Source organism: Syzygium oleosum, unplaced genomic scaffold (assembly GCF_021117445.2).
Source record: "Syzygium oleosum isolate NSW1041296 unplaced genomic scaffold, Sole_v2.1 Sole_v2.21, whole genome shotgun sequence".
Lineage (NCBI taxonomy): Eukaryota > Viridiplantae > Streptophyta > Magnoliopsida > Myrtales > Myrtaceae > Syzygium > Syzygium oleosum.
Window position 1 is genome coordinate 6,428,763 of NW_026607505.1, and position 18,156 is coordinate 6,446,918.

The 18,156-nt window shown below is 42.6% G+C and overlaps 1 protein-coding gene across 1 annotated transcript; it reads right to left on the reverse strand.

Annotated features, from left to right (window-relative positions):
* Window positions 1–3,267: 3,267 nt before the first annotated feature.
* On the reverse strand, window positions 3,268–5,400 carry LOC130140726 (protein DETOXIFICATION 51-like). Its single transcript, XM_056320971.1, has one exon. The coding sequence runs from the start codon at window positions 5,148–5,150 to the stop codon at window positions 3,582–3,584; it is 1,569 nt and encodes a 522-aa protein (XP_056176946.1). The 5' UTR covers window positions 5,151–5,400; the 3' UTR covers window positions 3,268–3,581.
* Window positions 5,401–18,156: the final 12,756 nt, after the last annotated feature.

Sequence of the window (18,156 nt, forward strand, 5' to 3'; positions counted from 1 at the left end):
TATGGATCGGATTGTAAGACCTTAATCATATTTTTCTTCAAGAGCCAGGTTTTCCGTCATCTTTTGCTCCAACCGGTTTTTTGATTGGTGGATTACGGGAATGAATATTGCGTGCATCTACTTTTAATTAAGTTTGCATGTGGATGATCAACGTGTTTATTACCACCATTCAGAGGTATAATGAAGAGAGTTTCCTCCAATCATGGATGGACAAAAAACACTATTTCTCCTTTAATGATGGGGAAGTTCTGCTCTGGCACTGTGAAACATTCAATTAACATCATGGAATTGGTACAATGAATTTGTATCCTTGTGGCATAATATTTGAACTTGCCGGTATTAAGGAATTGAACATGTGTAATAAGTCTTAACTTCCATGCATATGCACGTTCGCTAAACCATTAAGGCAACTCTAAGGCTCACATATGAGGGTTGATAAATCAAAGTTTCTAATTGGGCAATCAAGATGAAGAAGCATTTAATCTATTTAATAAACTCATAGCTAGATCAAACGTGAAATTGGTCCAACAAAATATGTTAATTGAGTTAATAGTTATCGAATTTAATCCATGGCTTTATTTATTAACTCGTAGATAGAATTCTTCATGTCGCTTTCTCAAATATTTTTTATACGCTGGAAGCAAGACCGTTTCATTTTAGTTCTAAGTTCCACAAAAATTTGTTCTCAGACTAGGATACGCGAATCCATAATTAAAAAAATAACTGTTATTGAGATCCTCTAAATTAGAAGGGTAAAAGTTAGATCTTGCTTACTTCCTTTAAATAAATGACACGTTAGCTATCAAAATTAAGGGCTTAATCTAACCCACATCACATTAAATCATCAGATTGTGAAAATTCCTACACACACCCACAATGAAACCCTAACCCTATTTTTTCTTTTTCTCTTCCCACTCTCCCTCTTTGTTAAGAAGATCCACCACACTGCGATCAACTTGACTCCGCCTTTGTTGCTTGGCTCGGCCACCCACCGTCGAGATGAACCCCAACCACCACACCGAGATGACCACATGTTCTCTCCAACTCAACCACTTATATAATTCTCTCTATCCCTCTCTCACATCCATAGATCTATATATGGTCACGTGATGTGTGGAGTTCCGATTGAAAAGAGAGAAAGATGTCGGAGAGATGAGAAGGAAGACGGCATAAGGGAAAAGAGAGAGAGAGGAATGTTTGGTGATCTTAGGCCTCTTTCATTCTAAAAGCTAGCACAATGATTGAGATTTTTCCTTACCCTTATAAAGTGACCATTAACCCATTTCTGATAGATCCAACAATCTCGCCTCACACATCAGGCATTGGGCAGGAGCAACAGCGATAACCCGTCTCTCCCGTGTGACTATTGGATCCACACTGGTTGGTATAACTAGGCTCGTTGAGTGGTTTTGGGTCTTTCTCACCTCAATAGTTAGCTCCAAGGTGAGGTTTTCCCTCACACTCATAAACTGACCATGAGCCTCTTTTGTAATCGATATGGGATAATCCCGACAAAGAATGCTCAACGTACCAATCCACGATATTCGATCCAACTAAATTAGATAGTCGATATCTTGAGAAATCTGGGGACTCCTCTCGTTGACCACAAGCTGTGCTACACTATCCATTCCAATGGCAATTAAAGTACTGGTTCCCCCCAGAAAGAAATTAGGTACAACCCCCACTGGAGCACCCCCCCACGCAGGTCGTCGTTGGCACGAATGATGGTGTCTCTGCATGGAGTGACATGGCAACGTGGTGAAATGTGGGGGGTAAAACGGAAAAAGGCAAGGTGGTAGACCCGGTGACCGGGCTGCGCTCTTCGGCAATGTTTTTGGACCAAACCCTAGGAAGCGGGATCGCCGCCACGTGTAAAGCGCCGGCAGTCAATCGACATGACAGGAGAGGCGTAAACGCCGGCAGTCGACATGACAGGAGAGGCTTACGCCTTCGGACTTGTCTGAACTTCTGAGACAGCGAGGCTGCACCAGATGGCCAACGTTGTGGGATCGGAATTTGTCCACGATGGATCATACCGACAGGCACAGATCATCCTTAGAGATTTAACAAGTTCACGACCGTGATCGTGTCTACTTGCTCGTGTGGTCGGAGGCGAGACGAGCTCGGTCGAGCAGAGCCTCTGTCCATCCGTCGAGTCTTTCTCGTTCTGCTTCTCGTTCGGAGGATGGTCGAGTATCCAAGTAATTCTGCCCTGATTCAGACTTATGCGCTCCGATAATAATCAGGAGCGCTATGATTTCGGTCCTTGCTTGAGATTTTCTCTTGGTGATTTTAAATGATGCCGACGTGTACACTTTGAATGCACACACATGAGGCAATGCAATGATTGACAGAAATAAATTCTCCACCCTCCTGCTCGCGTTACCTGGAAGGGGTCCTCATGTGCACTTCGCAGGGCAATCTCACTCGTGCAAAGATCCTCTTTAGAATTATGCCCTACGGACATCTCTATATGATGAGTAATGCAAGGACTAATCGAAGCCCGATTTTACAAAGTTAGTTTTACTGAAATGACCCGTCGGAATCATGAACAGACCATTTAAACAAGCGGGTCATATTCAATAATGAATAACCGTTCGACACACGAATCGATCTCAACACGCCCGACATTTTCCTCGGATAAATCGGTTCGGGCTTTGAATGCGTCATCTGAAACTCGAGATTTCTTCATGTTTTTTGCACTGGTTTCGGTCATGAATAGGGGATAGATAATATGGCTTTAGGTCATATCAACCATCCAAAAATGAAAGTGAAAAAAGTTGCAAAAAGAAATTTAGGAGAAGTTTTAGTTATGTGCTGGAGCAACACCTTAAAAAGTTCATCTTTTCCAAGAATTCGTTGGACGTGAAATGGAATATTTCTGAGTTGGCCATTGCTTTATTTGGATTTCAAAGTTGTACATGTGAAATTCCATAAAATGCCTCCTTTTTTCCCCCTTAAAAAAAGTGCAGAAAATAAAGTCGCCTTTTTCTATATGCAACTCCACAACACCACTTGGTATTTTTATTTTTTTCCCGAACGTAAGCAAGTGATGCTTCCCATGTATTTCCGTTGCGCAATTCAGACAACATGCCGAGGTTGTAAGGATGGGCACTGACCAGAAAATTCAAAACCCTTTTTTCGCGAAAATGTCTTGAAAACCCCAAAGAAGAAAAATCGACGAAAAGGGTCGAGAAAAAGAATGGGAAACGAGAGAGCCTTTGAGAAGATAGAGATAAATACATAAATACACAGGTGAACATCAAATTGATGATGGCCAAAAAAAAGTTGATTTTCATTTTTTTTCTGGGTAGAGCAAGAAAGGCTGACCATGAACCAAAAATTTCCGCTCTTTTGGATTACCCACTTCTCCTCTTTTAATCCCCCCCAGAAAAGAAAAAAAAAATTCAATACCCCACCAAAAAAAAAATCAAAGAGAATCTAAAATGTAGACAAAAGAAAATACAAAAGAAAAAAAATGAAGAGAGAGAGAAAAAGAAGAAGAAGCTACATTAAACAAGAAAAGAAAAAAAAAAAAAAGGGGAGTTACTAACTTTCTTCACATCCTACGGTGATCATCATCACGACGGGGTCACCACGACGCAAATCAACGGCTGCTTTTCGTCTGCTTCTTCGTCGTCGAGGCTACGCCCGTTACACGTCAGCATCTGGGCCCGCTTAGCCTGGAAATCCCAGTCGGTGGTCCCCACCACATACAACATGAGCCCCGCGCAGCAAACCTGGGCCGAGAGGAGCCCCACCCAGAGCCCGCAGAACCCGACTCCGAGCCCGAACCCGAGCCCGACCGCCACCGGCATACCCACCAGGTAGAAGGCGCCCAGGTTCACGTTCGCCGCCGTGGCGGGCCGCGCGCTCCCCCGCAGCACCCCGCACCCGACGGTCTGCGGGCAGTTGCCGAGCTCGCACAGCCCGAGGATCGGCAGCGCCGCCGACACCAGCCGCAGGATCGCCTCGTCCCGCGTGAACATGCGCCCCCACGCGTCCCGCATGGACCACGAGAAGGCCGCCGCGCACAAGCCCATCCCCGCCGCGATGGCCCCCGCCACCGCGGCGGAGAGCCGCGCCCCGCCCGGCCGGCCCGCGCCGAGCCCGTTCCCGACGCGGGTGGACACGGCGAAGCCGAGCGAGGAGGGGAACACGTAGAGCAGCGAGGTGGTCTGGATCAGGATCCCCATGGCGGCCACGGCCGACTTCGGGTCCGCCAGCAGCCCGCACAGCACGATCATGATCTCGTACCACCACCATTCGAGGCAGACCGAGACGCAGCTCGGCCCGGCGAGGCGGAGCAGCGGCCGCCACCCGGCGAAGCAGTCCCAGCCGGGGCTCCTCCACGTCTGCTCGTGCAGCCGGGCCGCCCACACGTAAACCACGAGCGCGACGAGGGCGATCGCGTTCGAGGCGGCCGACCCGGCGGCGACGCCGGCCACGCCGAGGCGGAGGTGGCGGACGAGGAGGAGGTTGACGGGGACGTGGAAGATGGTGCCGAGGAGGGAGGCTAACGTGAGGGGGTGGGTGATGCCCTGAGCGCGGAGGTAAATGCGGATTGGGTGGAGGAAGGAGTTGGTGAGGAGGTCGGGGAGAGAGAAGAGGAGATACGTGTGGGCAATGCGGGTGATGTCTGGGTCCTGGCGCAAGTAGAGGAGGACCCTCTGCATGTTGAGCCAGAGGAGGGAGATGGGGAGGGAGCAGGCGAGGAGGAAGACCACGGAGCGGTGGAGGGTGACGGCGAGCAGCTTCGGGCGGCGGGCCCCGAACGCCTGCGAGCAGAGCGGCTCCATGCCGAGGGCCAGGCCGGAGAGCACCGAGTAGCCCGTGATGTTGGCGAAGGCGATGGCGAGCGACCCGGCGGCGAGCTCCGTGTCCCCGAGCCGGCCGAGGAACACCATGGACAGTACGGAGCGGGAGTAGAGGATGAGCGCCGTCAGGGCGATGGGGAGGGCGAGCGCGAACAGGGACCTGGCCTCCGCCGCGAAGTCCGAGGCGGCGGCGGCGGCCTCGTCGGGCCCCGGGGTCTCCTGCTTCGCCGCGGCGGCGGCGGCGGGGACGGATAGGAGGTCGAGGAAGAGATGGGCCCGCGGCGGTTGCGCGGGCTTCTTGGTCGCGGGCATGGTGGCGCTCGGGTTGCACATTTCGATTCACGACGGTGAATCAAGAGGGCGGAATCCAATCCGGGGAAGAGCTCTTCAGCGCTCGCGTCTCGCCGTTCGGATTCCCAATTCTCTGCTCACAAGTTCACACACAAGTTGAGAGAGAGAGAAAGAGAGAGAGAGATGCTCTCATGGGAGAGCACTCTGTTTCTGCGTTGCTTTCTCTGCAGTTTTGTTGCTTGGTTATGTGGCTAAGCGTTCGGGGTGTGCGTCCGTATGGATATGTGAAGAGTTGGGGGGTCGAAGAGGGAGATTGGTCTTTCCGTGGAGACGAGGGAGATGTTATTAAATAGACGAGTTGAAGGTGGGGTTCGTTAAATTTTTAAATATAATATTCCTTTCCATTTTCTTATTATATTATATTATATTTTTGCTCATTTTTGAATATCTTTTTTTGGACCCCCTTTTAGGCTTTTAGGTTCCCCCTCCGCGAAATGAATATTTTATTTGAGAGATTTTCGCGAAAAGATTTTTACCCCATTTGTTTATGTATTTGTGTTTTTTTATTTTATTTTATTTTTGCTTTCCTAAATGGCTGAGTGTATGCGTGTTTGTTTTGAGACTTTTCTTATGTGGTAACATGTCTGACTCTGAATAAGGTCCAATTTCCCATGCCGACTAGCCAAAACTAAAAGTGGCTTCGTCGTTCTATATTCATTGAGAAGTCTTATTATTCTGTATTTTGGAGTCCTTTCGAAACATTTGTTAAATGAATATTTCATTTTAAATAATTCGATTTTCAGAGCGCCGAATATTGCATGAGGCGAGAACGATTGGCGAGCAGAAGATTGTGAAAATTTGACTTATGATTTTAGAAGGGGTGGGGGTCGAAACCCTAACACTCGATCGTATTTCCTTTTTTGAATAGATATGATCCAGATTTTTAAAGATCTGGGGTTGGCTAGAAAAGGGCTGATTAGAGCGTGATCATCAATTAATTTTGACCCGAAATAGGCTGTTTTGCAGTTAGGAAAGATGTTGGGTTACCAACGGGCATTGATTAACTTGCTCGAATTCAATGTTAACTGTAATTACCGCACCTTGAATTCGGAAAAGAACTAGCAAATTTTGTGCGCAATGTAAATGCATCGTACGATATACCTGAAAATAATCAGTTGCTAGTCAGCCTAGCATTAATCACTTACTTGAAGCATTTGCTACGTATAAATGCTTACGTGACTGTCCTTACTATTTAGTTTTAATGAGTTCACTCCGATGTGGCGTGGCGGACAACATATATTTTGATCTAGTCAACAATTTGCTTTGCTTTAATCAATGTTTCCTTCTTCTTTTTTCTTTCAATCAGAAGGAATATTTTTCATCACTTCATAAATAATGAGGGGTGCCTCTCTAGAAAGCTACAGTAAAAATTGCCACTTGATTTTCATATATTTGATGGTTTAGTGATGGTTTGTTTTTATCTATTTTTTTTTTAAGTTTTGACCAATATCTAATGCCATATTGTCTTTAACATAATTTAAAGCGAGTTGTGTGGTTCGATTTGACTGGTTTCATGTGCTTGTTCATTAGAAATAATTTGAATATATCATAACATGTACCTTACACCATATAATCTCGCGAAAGTCACAATCGACACGAAAAACACAAGGGGCAAACTCGCTTGTGATATCACTTTTAAAGCGATATAATAATTCGTGTCATGTTCGATAGGCTTTGCGACACCATCATATTATTCACCAGAATTAAAAGCCGTCGAAATTATCGAACATATCCATTAATGCGAAATGTCGGACTTAAATTACAAATTTATATTTTTCGTAGACAAAAAAAAAAGAATCCCACTGTCCCTGTCGGATTAGCTTACACGTCAGCAAAAAATATCCGCAAACTAAACAAAAAAATAATGTTGGCAAAACCGGGACGCGGCTGGGTGTTTTGTTGCCCTCCAGGATATTAACATTAGAAATCGCCGTTCCTCCTCACGTCTGGCGGCAAATCGTGAAAAAAAATATATCATCATGCTCGAGAATTTTCCAAAAAACAAATTTGCTATTTCCAAAAACATAACAAGACTGAAAAAAAAATCCCATTTTCATTTAATGCAATCATAGAGAGTAATTTGTTTGCGAAATTTAATTTTTTTTCCACCCTATTGTAATTTCCAAATTTTCGCCGAAAAAAATCAAGGGTAAATAAGTTTTCTTCTCGCCAAAGTTAAATATCTGCTTTGCAGTATATAAACAATTTAGATCGGGTAACAAAATTTATTCTTTTCACTTTCAACAGAATTGCATAAGGGTAGCTTGTGATGAATAAAAAACATTTTCCCAAAATGATATAAATGATGAAAGTTAATATATATATATATATATATATATATATATATATCTATATATATTTACTAAATTACCGATATTTTCCGAGTCTTTATTATCGCTGTCTTAGGTTTTGCATGGCGAGGTAGCAGTTGTAAACATGGATGTCACATGCAGTCGAAACTTACGTGAGAGAGACAGGAAGCCGACTGGTAACAGGCTACAAGGACAAGAAACCCGAGCAGAGAGCACAGTGAGATTCACTGGTCTGGAACATGAACACGAGTACGTTTGATCGACGGGAATAATCAAAGAGAGAGAGAGAGAGAGAGAGAGAGAGAGAGAGAGAGAGAGAGAGAGGAAGGGAACACAGAAGACGACGGTCAAGTCTCGTTGGTATTTTCGCGAACAGATGGAAGGAAGGAGACACATCCCCCACCGTGCCCCATTCAATTATCATCTTCCCTCTCCCTCTCTCTGTCTCTCTCTGACCGTCTCTGTCGTGTTGAGTTGTGAGCAAATTGACTGTTGTTGTCGCCTTCCTCCTCCCCCGTCTCCCTCGAACCCACTGTTCACTTTTCTTCCGCAACGTGAAACGAACAGTGTTGACACTGTAATGGGTAGGCGTGGTTTTTGTTTTCTGGTGCAGGTTCAAGCAGAAGAAACAGATGGGGAGAGAGAGAGAGAGAGAGAGAGAGAGAGAGAGAGAGAGAGAGGGAGGGAGCTTGCTTTCGGTTTAGTGAAGAAGAATTTATGACCCACACACGAAGAAGCCGCCATCTGACACACCACAGAGAGAGAGAGACTCGGCTCTGGTGTGTCCACCACCACAGCCACTGAGGGTGTGTTTCTATAACGGGAGCGCCTGCGATGTGTGTTCCACCGTTCCGTGGACGCATTGGGATTCAATGACCATCGCGGGTCCCTCAAACAGTTTTCCCCTCTTCTTTTTCCCCCTTCCTTTTGCTTTTATACCGCTCTGAAAATGTTCGACAGAGAACCATCTCTCTTTCTCTCTCTGTGTAGTAATCTCGGCCCTCAAACAGCTAGCAGATGTGATATGAACTTGAGGGGGACCTGTTGTTAGCAATGACGACGTTGTTTGGCTCGTCCAAAACCCTAATCAGCGCACACGTCGGGTGAAAGTGCTCTTCGACCCAAATAGTCCTCGTGCACACTCCCTTTCATTCAAGGAAAAGTGAAAGAAAAGGAGTTCGGATTTTCGTTGTGATGTGACCGGGCCTCGGTGGGGCGGGGCACAGGCCTTGATTGGAAGGAAAACTACTTTCCTAGTGCCGTCCAATTTACGCCTCGACCCTAAGTTGACTCGATATGGACAGGCTACCTTGCTCATGATTAGATTTAACTTATACATAGTCATGTACCTTTAACTGTGATTGGTCGTAATGAAATTAAATTTATAATTACGTACATATTCATGAGAGAGAATTAAATTGTGGGTTGTATACATTGTTGAATCGTATCCCTAATAGTTTAAACTTTAATTTGGAAAGAAAAAGAAACATTCTTCCTAAGACTGTATGAATCATAGCTAATTCAGAAAAGTCCTTTTCAGAAGGTTGTAGACATGTTTGGTTGTACAGAAGTTTTTAGTGAACATTTTCACGGGAAAATCCAAGGATACTGTTTAATGTTTTTATATTTTCACTTTTTTTGGAAATGCTTTCTTATATTTTATTTGTCAATCCGCACTCGCATCTCCCTTCATTTGGAGAACATGGAATGTAGCTATTTGTAGTGCTCCAAGTGTTTTCATGGAATTCAAATAACTTATATATGCTATTTTCATTCTCTAATAACAAGTGAATATTCTCCCTCACCGAATGCACCTTGTGGTTGACTTTGCTCAATCTTTCTCAAATCTAACGCAAGTTTTTGGCGTTGCACCTCAGCTCTTCCGTTGCTACCCCCACATCTCCGGCGCTGCCTCCCTCCTCCGTCGCCAACCCCCATCTCCCTCTCTCTCTCCACACTCACAATGAGGTCATCAGAGGTAGGCAACCAGTCCAGAGAGAGAGAGAGAGAGAGAGGCGGAGGTGGACAGTGAAGAGCAATAGAGGGCGGCGAGCGTTTAGATATGGGCCGGCAGTGAAGGAGAGCTCACAGCAAAGACCGGCGGCAAAGAGAAGAAGGTGAGAGAGAAAGGGAGGCATTAGGATTTCTAGGTTTTTGTGGTATATTCGCCTAAACTCTTAGGCCACTATAGTAAATTTGAGACAATTAGACAGGGGTACAGTCATTCCCTTAAAGGGAGAGAATCCTAATGCAATCCAACTTTTACATGTCTTCAAGTGACCGCACCAAGCTTTATGCATAAAAATGGTGATGAACGACGCAGAGAACAGCGAGAGCGAAGCGAAGATTGAAGAGTCTCTAGCAAAATCTCTGTAGTTCTGACCTACTAAAGAATTTGCAATGTACTCCAATGACACCGTGACCCCTCAAATTTTGCTAACTATAATCCCACTAGTTAATCTTTTTGTTTCTTTATTGGCCTTGCTGAATCAGTCTCGATCTGCAGCCTTTGTCTTAGGCTAGTGTAGCAAATATAATATGCATGGTACCAGGTTTGGAGGAAAGGTCTCCATGACCCTCTTACCATTTTTGGTAATGGCACTAAGAGAGAAGAACATCAACAGATGTTAATTGATCTTTTGAGACCTCTCTCTTTCTCTCTCTCTCTCTCTCCCTGTGAGGGAATATCTTCGCTTTCATTGGTACTTGGTGCGTAGGGTCACCTTTTTTGGGTCCTTGTGTAGAGAGAGAGTGTGTTGATTTTCTTCATTGTTCTCTTCTTTGGTGCACGCATTTAATAAAGTTTGGCATGGCCCTTTTGACGCACATGATAAGACGCAATCGCTTGCTATCATGAGTTGGTAATGGCCTGTAATTCTTGCCTACGTGGGTGTGTGCTGGCTTGTCTTTCTAGTTGAGCAGCCCGCGCCCCATCGAACTATCTCTATAACAACCTTACGTACATAGTCTTAGCCCAGAAGATACAAGCGATCTACATGGCTTTTCCGCTTAGGGTATGCGTTTCTATTTTCCGTAATATTGTCCCATGTTCACGTGTTAAAAGTTTAGCTATTCTTAGGCATGTGGTGTAGCTTAAAAGCTCTTTCGAGTTAGAAAGGCCCACCTATTTTCTTTTATTGCTGAATGCACTGACATCATCATGTCAATTCAAGTGAAAATGATCCGAGTTTATCGATGCTGGATTTGTGTGGTATGTATAGTCTTGAAGCCAAGTGAAGTTCATGCGCGTTTGAAATGTCCCAATCGTAAGGTTCTTTATCGAAATAATTCGCGTGCATCTCCATCAGAATTGTCATTTTCAAGAAATATCAGCTTGAAGGAACCAATAATATAAAGCTTTCCTTCAAGTCCTCACTATAAATCTGCTAAAAAGAAGAAAAGAAGATAACGATACGTGTGGATATATCAACACTATGGTCCGAAATGTTCATGCCCTTTTCCTCAACAAGGTTTGATTCCGAGTTATTTTACAATTGCGCCTTGGAAGCAATGAAATTTGATGTTCTGATGATGTATTTTTGGGTAGCAACCTATGTAGCAACTAAGATGAGTGTACCTTAAGCTTTGGAGCTTGACCTAAGAAAAGAAACCTAAACTAACTGCTCATAAATAAAGGATGAACATATTTGCCAACAGACAAGATAAAAAGACACTAGGGTTTCCAGGATTCATTTAACCCACAATGGTCCTCGAAGATAAAATTAATTTCAACCTAATACATGTGCATGTCCATCTTGTTTTGTTTCGCCGAATCAATGGGAAAAATTCGGCAAGGGATGGTGTTGGACTTTGCCTTGTCTCCCTTGAACAAGTAATACACCTGCCACGTTAACATATTTTCTTCTGTTCAATTAATTCCAAAGCCTAATTTTGCTAATAAAACTTTAGTGAAATTTCTATGTCATTCAACCAAACTACTAGTATCGGTCCAAACCTTCAAGGGTCAAATCAGTTTGGCTATATAGAGTTTCGGATTGTGGAATTCAACCAACTTCAAATAGCTAGTTGCCGCCCATTAATGTCTTTTGACCTTTCTTTCCTTTGATCTATCATATTATATACAAAAAGAAGGAGAAACATGAATTAGTGTTCGAGAAACTTTATTTTTTTTTTCTTTTCCCACAACTGTTGTACATGGGGTCCATCGTGCATTATTCACAAGATAACATTTTTAAAAGACCACAGCAAAACCCGGAAAATGTTATAAATTCGAGATAACATTTTTCGCTTTAGTTTTTTTTTTTTTTTTTGCTTTCAAGTCGTTCAATTATAGAATCACAGAACTTCTTGATCTTCCTAGAAACATTCATCAGTGGGCATGGATTAAAATTATTTGCTTTCTATATGCTGGGAGTATTAATAAGGGACACGCGGCAGCACCCCATCTACGGCGCGGTAGATTAACAAAGTGTGGTTCACATCCCCTCCCACTTTCTGAATGAGCTTACTTTTTGGGGTACCCTTTTCAACAAAGGGCCAAAAAAGTCTTCAAGACAAACTGAGAAAGCACACAGGATTATAAATCCTGCTCTTTGATTAATTTTTTTTCTCCATATACTTTCGGTCACTTTACTTCCTTGAGGTACAACTGTTCATGGTACTTCACTAGTTAGGTGAATGAAAAGCCTTCTGCAGTCCACCCCCAAACCCACGAGGAGATGATTTAATAGTCTGTGTGCTCATTAGGCTTGCTTTTCTGACCAAGATCGCGTGGGACATGCATTGATCTTGTCGAAATTTTGCTGGGGTGGTCTTTAAATCTTTATGTTTTGCATGTTTTGGATCTGGTAAAGCTAACCTTGATGTTGAAAAGTTTCGAAGGTGAAACGACCTTTGATAAACCGTGTTAACTTGATTCATGTACTCCCCTTGTTATCACTCAGACCTGAGTTCACGGGGGCTTAACTCTCTAGAGAAGTGATTGCTGTGGAAAGGTTGGGTCTTTACTTTAGTATCACTTCACAAGTTCCATTGCCATCCAACGAGGGATTATCCGAGACATATAAAAGTACATAATGAGGAATAATATTGTATAGTATTAGTTGCAGCACATAATGAGTTAAGCAATACCGGAACTACATTGCTCAAGGACCAAGACATATAAAGAAATGCTCTTGTTTCAAAACAGACTCGTTTTGGGCGATGATGTTTTTCTGTCCCTTGTCAGTATCAGAAAACAATCTTAACATCAGAAATATGTCAAGATATCTACGCGATAATTCTAGGTTTTCTAGATTTGAGATGCAAGCATGTCCACATCTCGGTCTTGCACAGGAACAGTGTGTGTTTCTTCCGGACTTGATTAGGAGATCAATAATCTTGGATGATAGCGACACTTAGAGTGTGTAAATTGTCAAAAGATAAAAAGGATGAAAAGGGCTAATGAGTGCCCTAAAACTGTCCAGGTATAATTCAAAAAAGGGGGATAGAAAAATTCATAGGAACGTGATGTGCGTGTAGGAGGGGGAATGATGCGAATGCATGGGTCGTTGCAGCTGCAGACTGGCCAGCTACTTGCCTCGCGCGCACAGCTCACGATCCACCTTCAACACCAATTTGCGCAAAAGCCAACAAAAGAGAAAGAACATCACAGTCATCTACAAATTATCAAAGAGAGGCAAAGTACAACCGCCAATGCATTCAATGCAAGAGGTACATGTTATGTTAGTCCATCAAATCTTGAAAATTTCGTCCTTTTTATTATTGAGCGTCCTTTGCGTGTGTGTGTGTGTGTGGGAATGATCATCTCGATTCTTGTCGATGCTCGTAGCCATTCATGACCTATTGCTAAAAGAGTGGCGTACCTTGGCAAAACAAAGAGGTGGGAAAGAAGACCAGAAAAACAATTGATTTATCAATCAAGAACAGGAGCTTCGAGTATGGCAGGGCAGAGACCCACACGCATGCCACATCCCACGTGGGACGCATATAAGCACATGGTCATGTGACGTTCTTGTCCAAAATTCCCACATCCCATAAGCTGAGATTTAAAGTTCCTCTTGATCTTCTCATTAAAGGGTTAGCTAAAGATGATCTGTTTTAAGCCCTTCTAGAGCTCTTTTTGGATTATCGTGTGCTTTATTTGAGTCTTCACGAGAAATTTCTCCTCCTTCACCGCAATGCTTGACCCGTTAAATCTCCCAATTAGGTCCACGGGGATCTTAACCCTCATCACACGATCATGATGGTGGTATTCAATCTTGGACCGTGACATGTGGAGTTCGTATCTTATGGAAGTCAAATCAAAGATGCTTTCCTTTCGCAAAGTTGAACGCTTTCTTAGATTTGGATTCCTTAATTAATGCAACAATGAAAGGGATGACCATCTATTGTTCATGCCCTACCTCCCATTGGGTTCACTCCTTGTCATGACTCGATTTATTGACCACAAATAGTCTTGCCCATTGTACTAACGACTGTCATTTGTTATTTAGCGCGTCGGAAGTGAAATGAACTGTTCTATGTATTGGACTCGATTGATACGGAGCAACATTTCACTCGCGAAAATCGATCTTGTCGGTAGTGACACGAACCATAAAAATCTGTCCAAATTTCAATGCTATCTAATTCTCATAATTTAAGACCCTTGTATACACTAAAGTTTGGACTTTTTTTCACTTTTAAAGGGTCAAATATAAAGAAGAGAAATCACCATCTCTCCATTACCTCCTTTAAAAAAAACAAAAGATTATCATGTGTTGACAATAAGGAAGCAAGGATCCCAGTAATGATTTTAAAGCTTGGTGTCCATCATCAATAGCTCCAAAATTAAAAGAAAAGTAAATAGAATGATGGTATTTTGGATACGGTTGGATTTGGGGGGGTCAGTCTTTTGTTACACCAGCATTGTTGGAAGGTGAAGAACCAAGAAAAGGACCTTATTATATGTATAGAATCTAGGGTTTTATTCGTGCATATCTTATCAAGAATGCATTGCCATCATGAGGGTTGAATCAAATGGTGCCACATCTTGTTTTGTTCATCCCTAGATTCGACCACGTAAATTTGGCTGTCTTTTATTAGTCCATTATATAGATTTGGACCAAACTATGATTGGTCAAAATCAAATCTCTCATGGGCCTAGAAATTATCAAATTTTGAGGGTCTATACTTTGGTTCTTAGAAGGAGTTTGAGATTTACAATTTAGGCTCCGTTTGTTTCGTGAAACATGGATAATTTGAAAAATATTTTCCTAAAAAAGATCGTTTATTTTGCTTATAAAAATGAATCAATGATAATGATTTTTAGAGCATCCACAAAATGTTTAGATATAAATTGTCATTAATAATAAAATATTTTTCTTAAACTAATTATTTCAAGCGATATAAGAGATTATTTTTAGAAAAATATTTTCTAAATAATTCGTTTTCACGAAACTAACGGACTCTTAGCTAGAAACTAATAAGTAAGCTAAAGTATGTATTATAAAGTAAGCAGTAGTGGAGACTGCTAAAGCAATTGAATTGATTATAAAATAATTTGATGCGGTTGGTACATTGCTTCAAAATGAAAATATTGCTTTTATATGTCTTGGGTGATAGCGCACTTAAACTAAAAGTGCGCCTAAATCTGCTTAATCGTCTCATAGTAGTGCCTAAGTTAATCATGCTAATGTAACTAGATGCGGTTAATTAGCGAAGAATGAACTCTTCAATTTAATAAGTATACTCATGAAACTAAATTTAGAGAAACTATCTTACATTCATCTCACCAGAGCAAGCTCATGTTTCATGCAATAGATAACCTATAAACGGGCCAAGTATATCGAGATTTATTCAATGAAATTAAACTATGCAACTTACACTTATTGAGCTTTCGCGAATATGACATGCAATGGTTTTGGCATGTTTATTTCCTGTCCTAATCGGTAGAGCTAAACTGAATTTAATTGTATTATTTTCGATCGAGTTACTCTCATAATATCATGCCGTCTATATGTGTTTATTGTTTTTGGGGTTAATAGCACCAAAAACCCTAAACCGATACATCTATGATAAATTTACTCAAAACTAATTTTGTGGCCACAAAAAACCCCAAACTGATACACCCATGGTAAATTTATCCCAAACTAATTTTTTGACTATCAAAAATCCAAAACTAGTACATTCGCGATAAATTTACTATCTGTTAAATTTGATTAATATCACGAAAAATCACAAACCGGTACACCTGTAATAAAGGGAGGGTAAAATCCCAAGCGAGTACACTGTCTTTTGCCATACATGTCATCAAACTAAAAAAATTGACGGTAAAATTTAAATGAAACTAACGAAGGGTAAAATTATTACAAGTGTACCGGTTAGGGGTTTTTGATAGTTAAAAAATTAGTTTTTGGTAAATTTATCACAAATATACCAGTTTGGAATTTTCCGTGACATTAATTATTATTTTTGTTATGTTCATGTCGTGTCGAGGTGCTTTTAAGGTGGAAATGGTTAGTGCTCCTTGCCTTGACATCCGAATCCAAAATGATACCCAGCTCATGAATTTTCAAGCCTTCCCAATCATGAAACGTGAATTGGTCGGCTTGACCAGTCGATCGACTCACGTCTAATCAGAAGAAATTGATTACGAGAAGTAATATCAGTGGTGGGAGAGTGTCCAAACACGACGGAAATTACATTAAACCACCCAAAAACAAACGATCTAAGCCCGTGGGTTCTTAGAATATTCCGTGTTGAAAAAGACAGAACAGCTCTCGTGTGTGGGGTTTTTATACACGTGAACGCTGGATTAGCAGTTTAATCGTGGAGAATCTCATGATGTTAGCTGAAGCACAAAAGTCTCTTAACTAACACAATTATGCCTCCCTCGCTCTCAGCCGAGATGTCGATTTGTCAATGACCATGATAGTGAAATTAGAGGGTTTTGCCGATGTTGGGTGTGCACTTTTTCTACGTTCCAACCACTGGTTTCGCTTTTAGAGGCGAGTCTGGATCTGTCTGCTTACCAGGATTTACCCAGGAAATTAAGGGATTAACGTTGATTAGTCCTTGTCCTGTCATGAACCATCATGTCTCTCCCCTTTTGGCCGAAAGGAAAACGTTCTCTCTCTTTCGGTTGTTCGCCGACCATTCAAGAGGTGGTTGGTTGTATGAACATCCCCTTCTTTGAATAGAAAAGGCATCGAGAGCTTGAATTCACTTCAAAATCCATGTACAAGTATAACGGGTGGTTTTTACGTCACTCGTGTTGGAGTTGGCGAATCTTGAGGCCCTTATTTCTCATACCAAGACGCTGCGTGAACTTAGGGAAATCGAAGTATGAACCGACGACATGTGATCCCTACGCATGAATGTCGGGGGTCCCGTTGTCCGGACAGCGGGCGCGGGTTCCGCTCCCGGTGAGCGGACGGGGCTCCCAGCGTAGCGCTCCCGAAAAAACAACATCGGATTGGTATGTTTAGGCTTGTGTTTTAAGTGGCCTGTTTGTTGTGAAATTAAAGAGATTTGGATAGGCTGGGATTTGGGCCTATTTTAAGTCCTATATATTATCTTTGGTATGAGAGATCATTGTGATGAGTGGTTGTGGTTGTAAATCTAAATATCATAGTGGAATCCCAGTTGCGGGACGTAGCCTATTCAGGATGAATGCGGGTAAACTCTTGTGTCAATTTTTATTATCAGTGTGATTGTTCTGATTTGTTTAGGATATAACCTATCAACTCGAATATTGTGTTTTTGGTGTATAAGGTGCTTTAGACCAGAGAAATTAAAATGGGTCGGGATTTGATCAAATTACTTCCTGCTATACATCCTTAAAATCATTGATAACTTGCACTCGGAATGATTCGAAAGTTGAAACTGTTTATACTGATTTGCATCTTCTTTCTAGGTGATGTGCCGTATATTCAACGGCTGAATAGATTTCCATAATCTCAAGTAAACGATGCAATGATGGTTTCACAGTGTTGCTTCAAGGAGATCAAGAGGCAAGCGGACAATCGAGAATCTAGAGTATGAAATCCCGTGTTCGGCTCGTCAGCCTCCCGTAGATCTGCTTCACCCTGGGCCCGCCGCCGAACATGGCGCCATTCCTGTGGCTCGTCAGCCTGATGACCACCACGGCTGCCTGCGCGGCCGCCACCGCTGCGTCCGCAGCAGCGGCTGTGGCGGCAGCCACCGCGATGCGGCATTACCGCTCCCTGTCTGCCCCATCAGTGCAACCGCAAGGACCTCAACCAGGCAGCCTCGGCCGCAGATATGCTGGGTGGGGATGGTTGCAGGGTTGTTGCACAACCCACTTGAATTGCTGGACTGTCTCTTGTTGTTGTTGTTGTTGTTGTCCAACTCTTCTCTGTCCTTCTTGATGCCAAACAGGCCCATAATCCACCTTGTTGCTCGTGATCTGCGAGTGAAGATTGTTCAGCCCAAGAAAGAGCCTGCAACACTGTAAAAATAAGGGCTTTTGAGTGAACCAGTCAACAGAAAGGGGGTTGGCGTGAAAATTTGGAATAATTATTGAATTCAAGTTGCTGTCAATAGAAAGGGGTTAAGATTGGGTTGTTCAAACTTGACCTCAATCTTGGTTTCTTTCCATGTTGCGGAAAGTGGTAATGAAAATCCCATAAAAAAGCATAATTTATTTTTGAGAAATGGGAAAAATGGAGTAGGAAACGAGTGTCAGAGAATTTCTCCTTTTCCGTTTCTTTCAG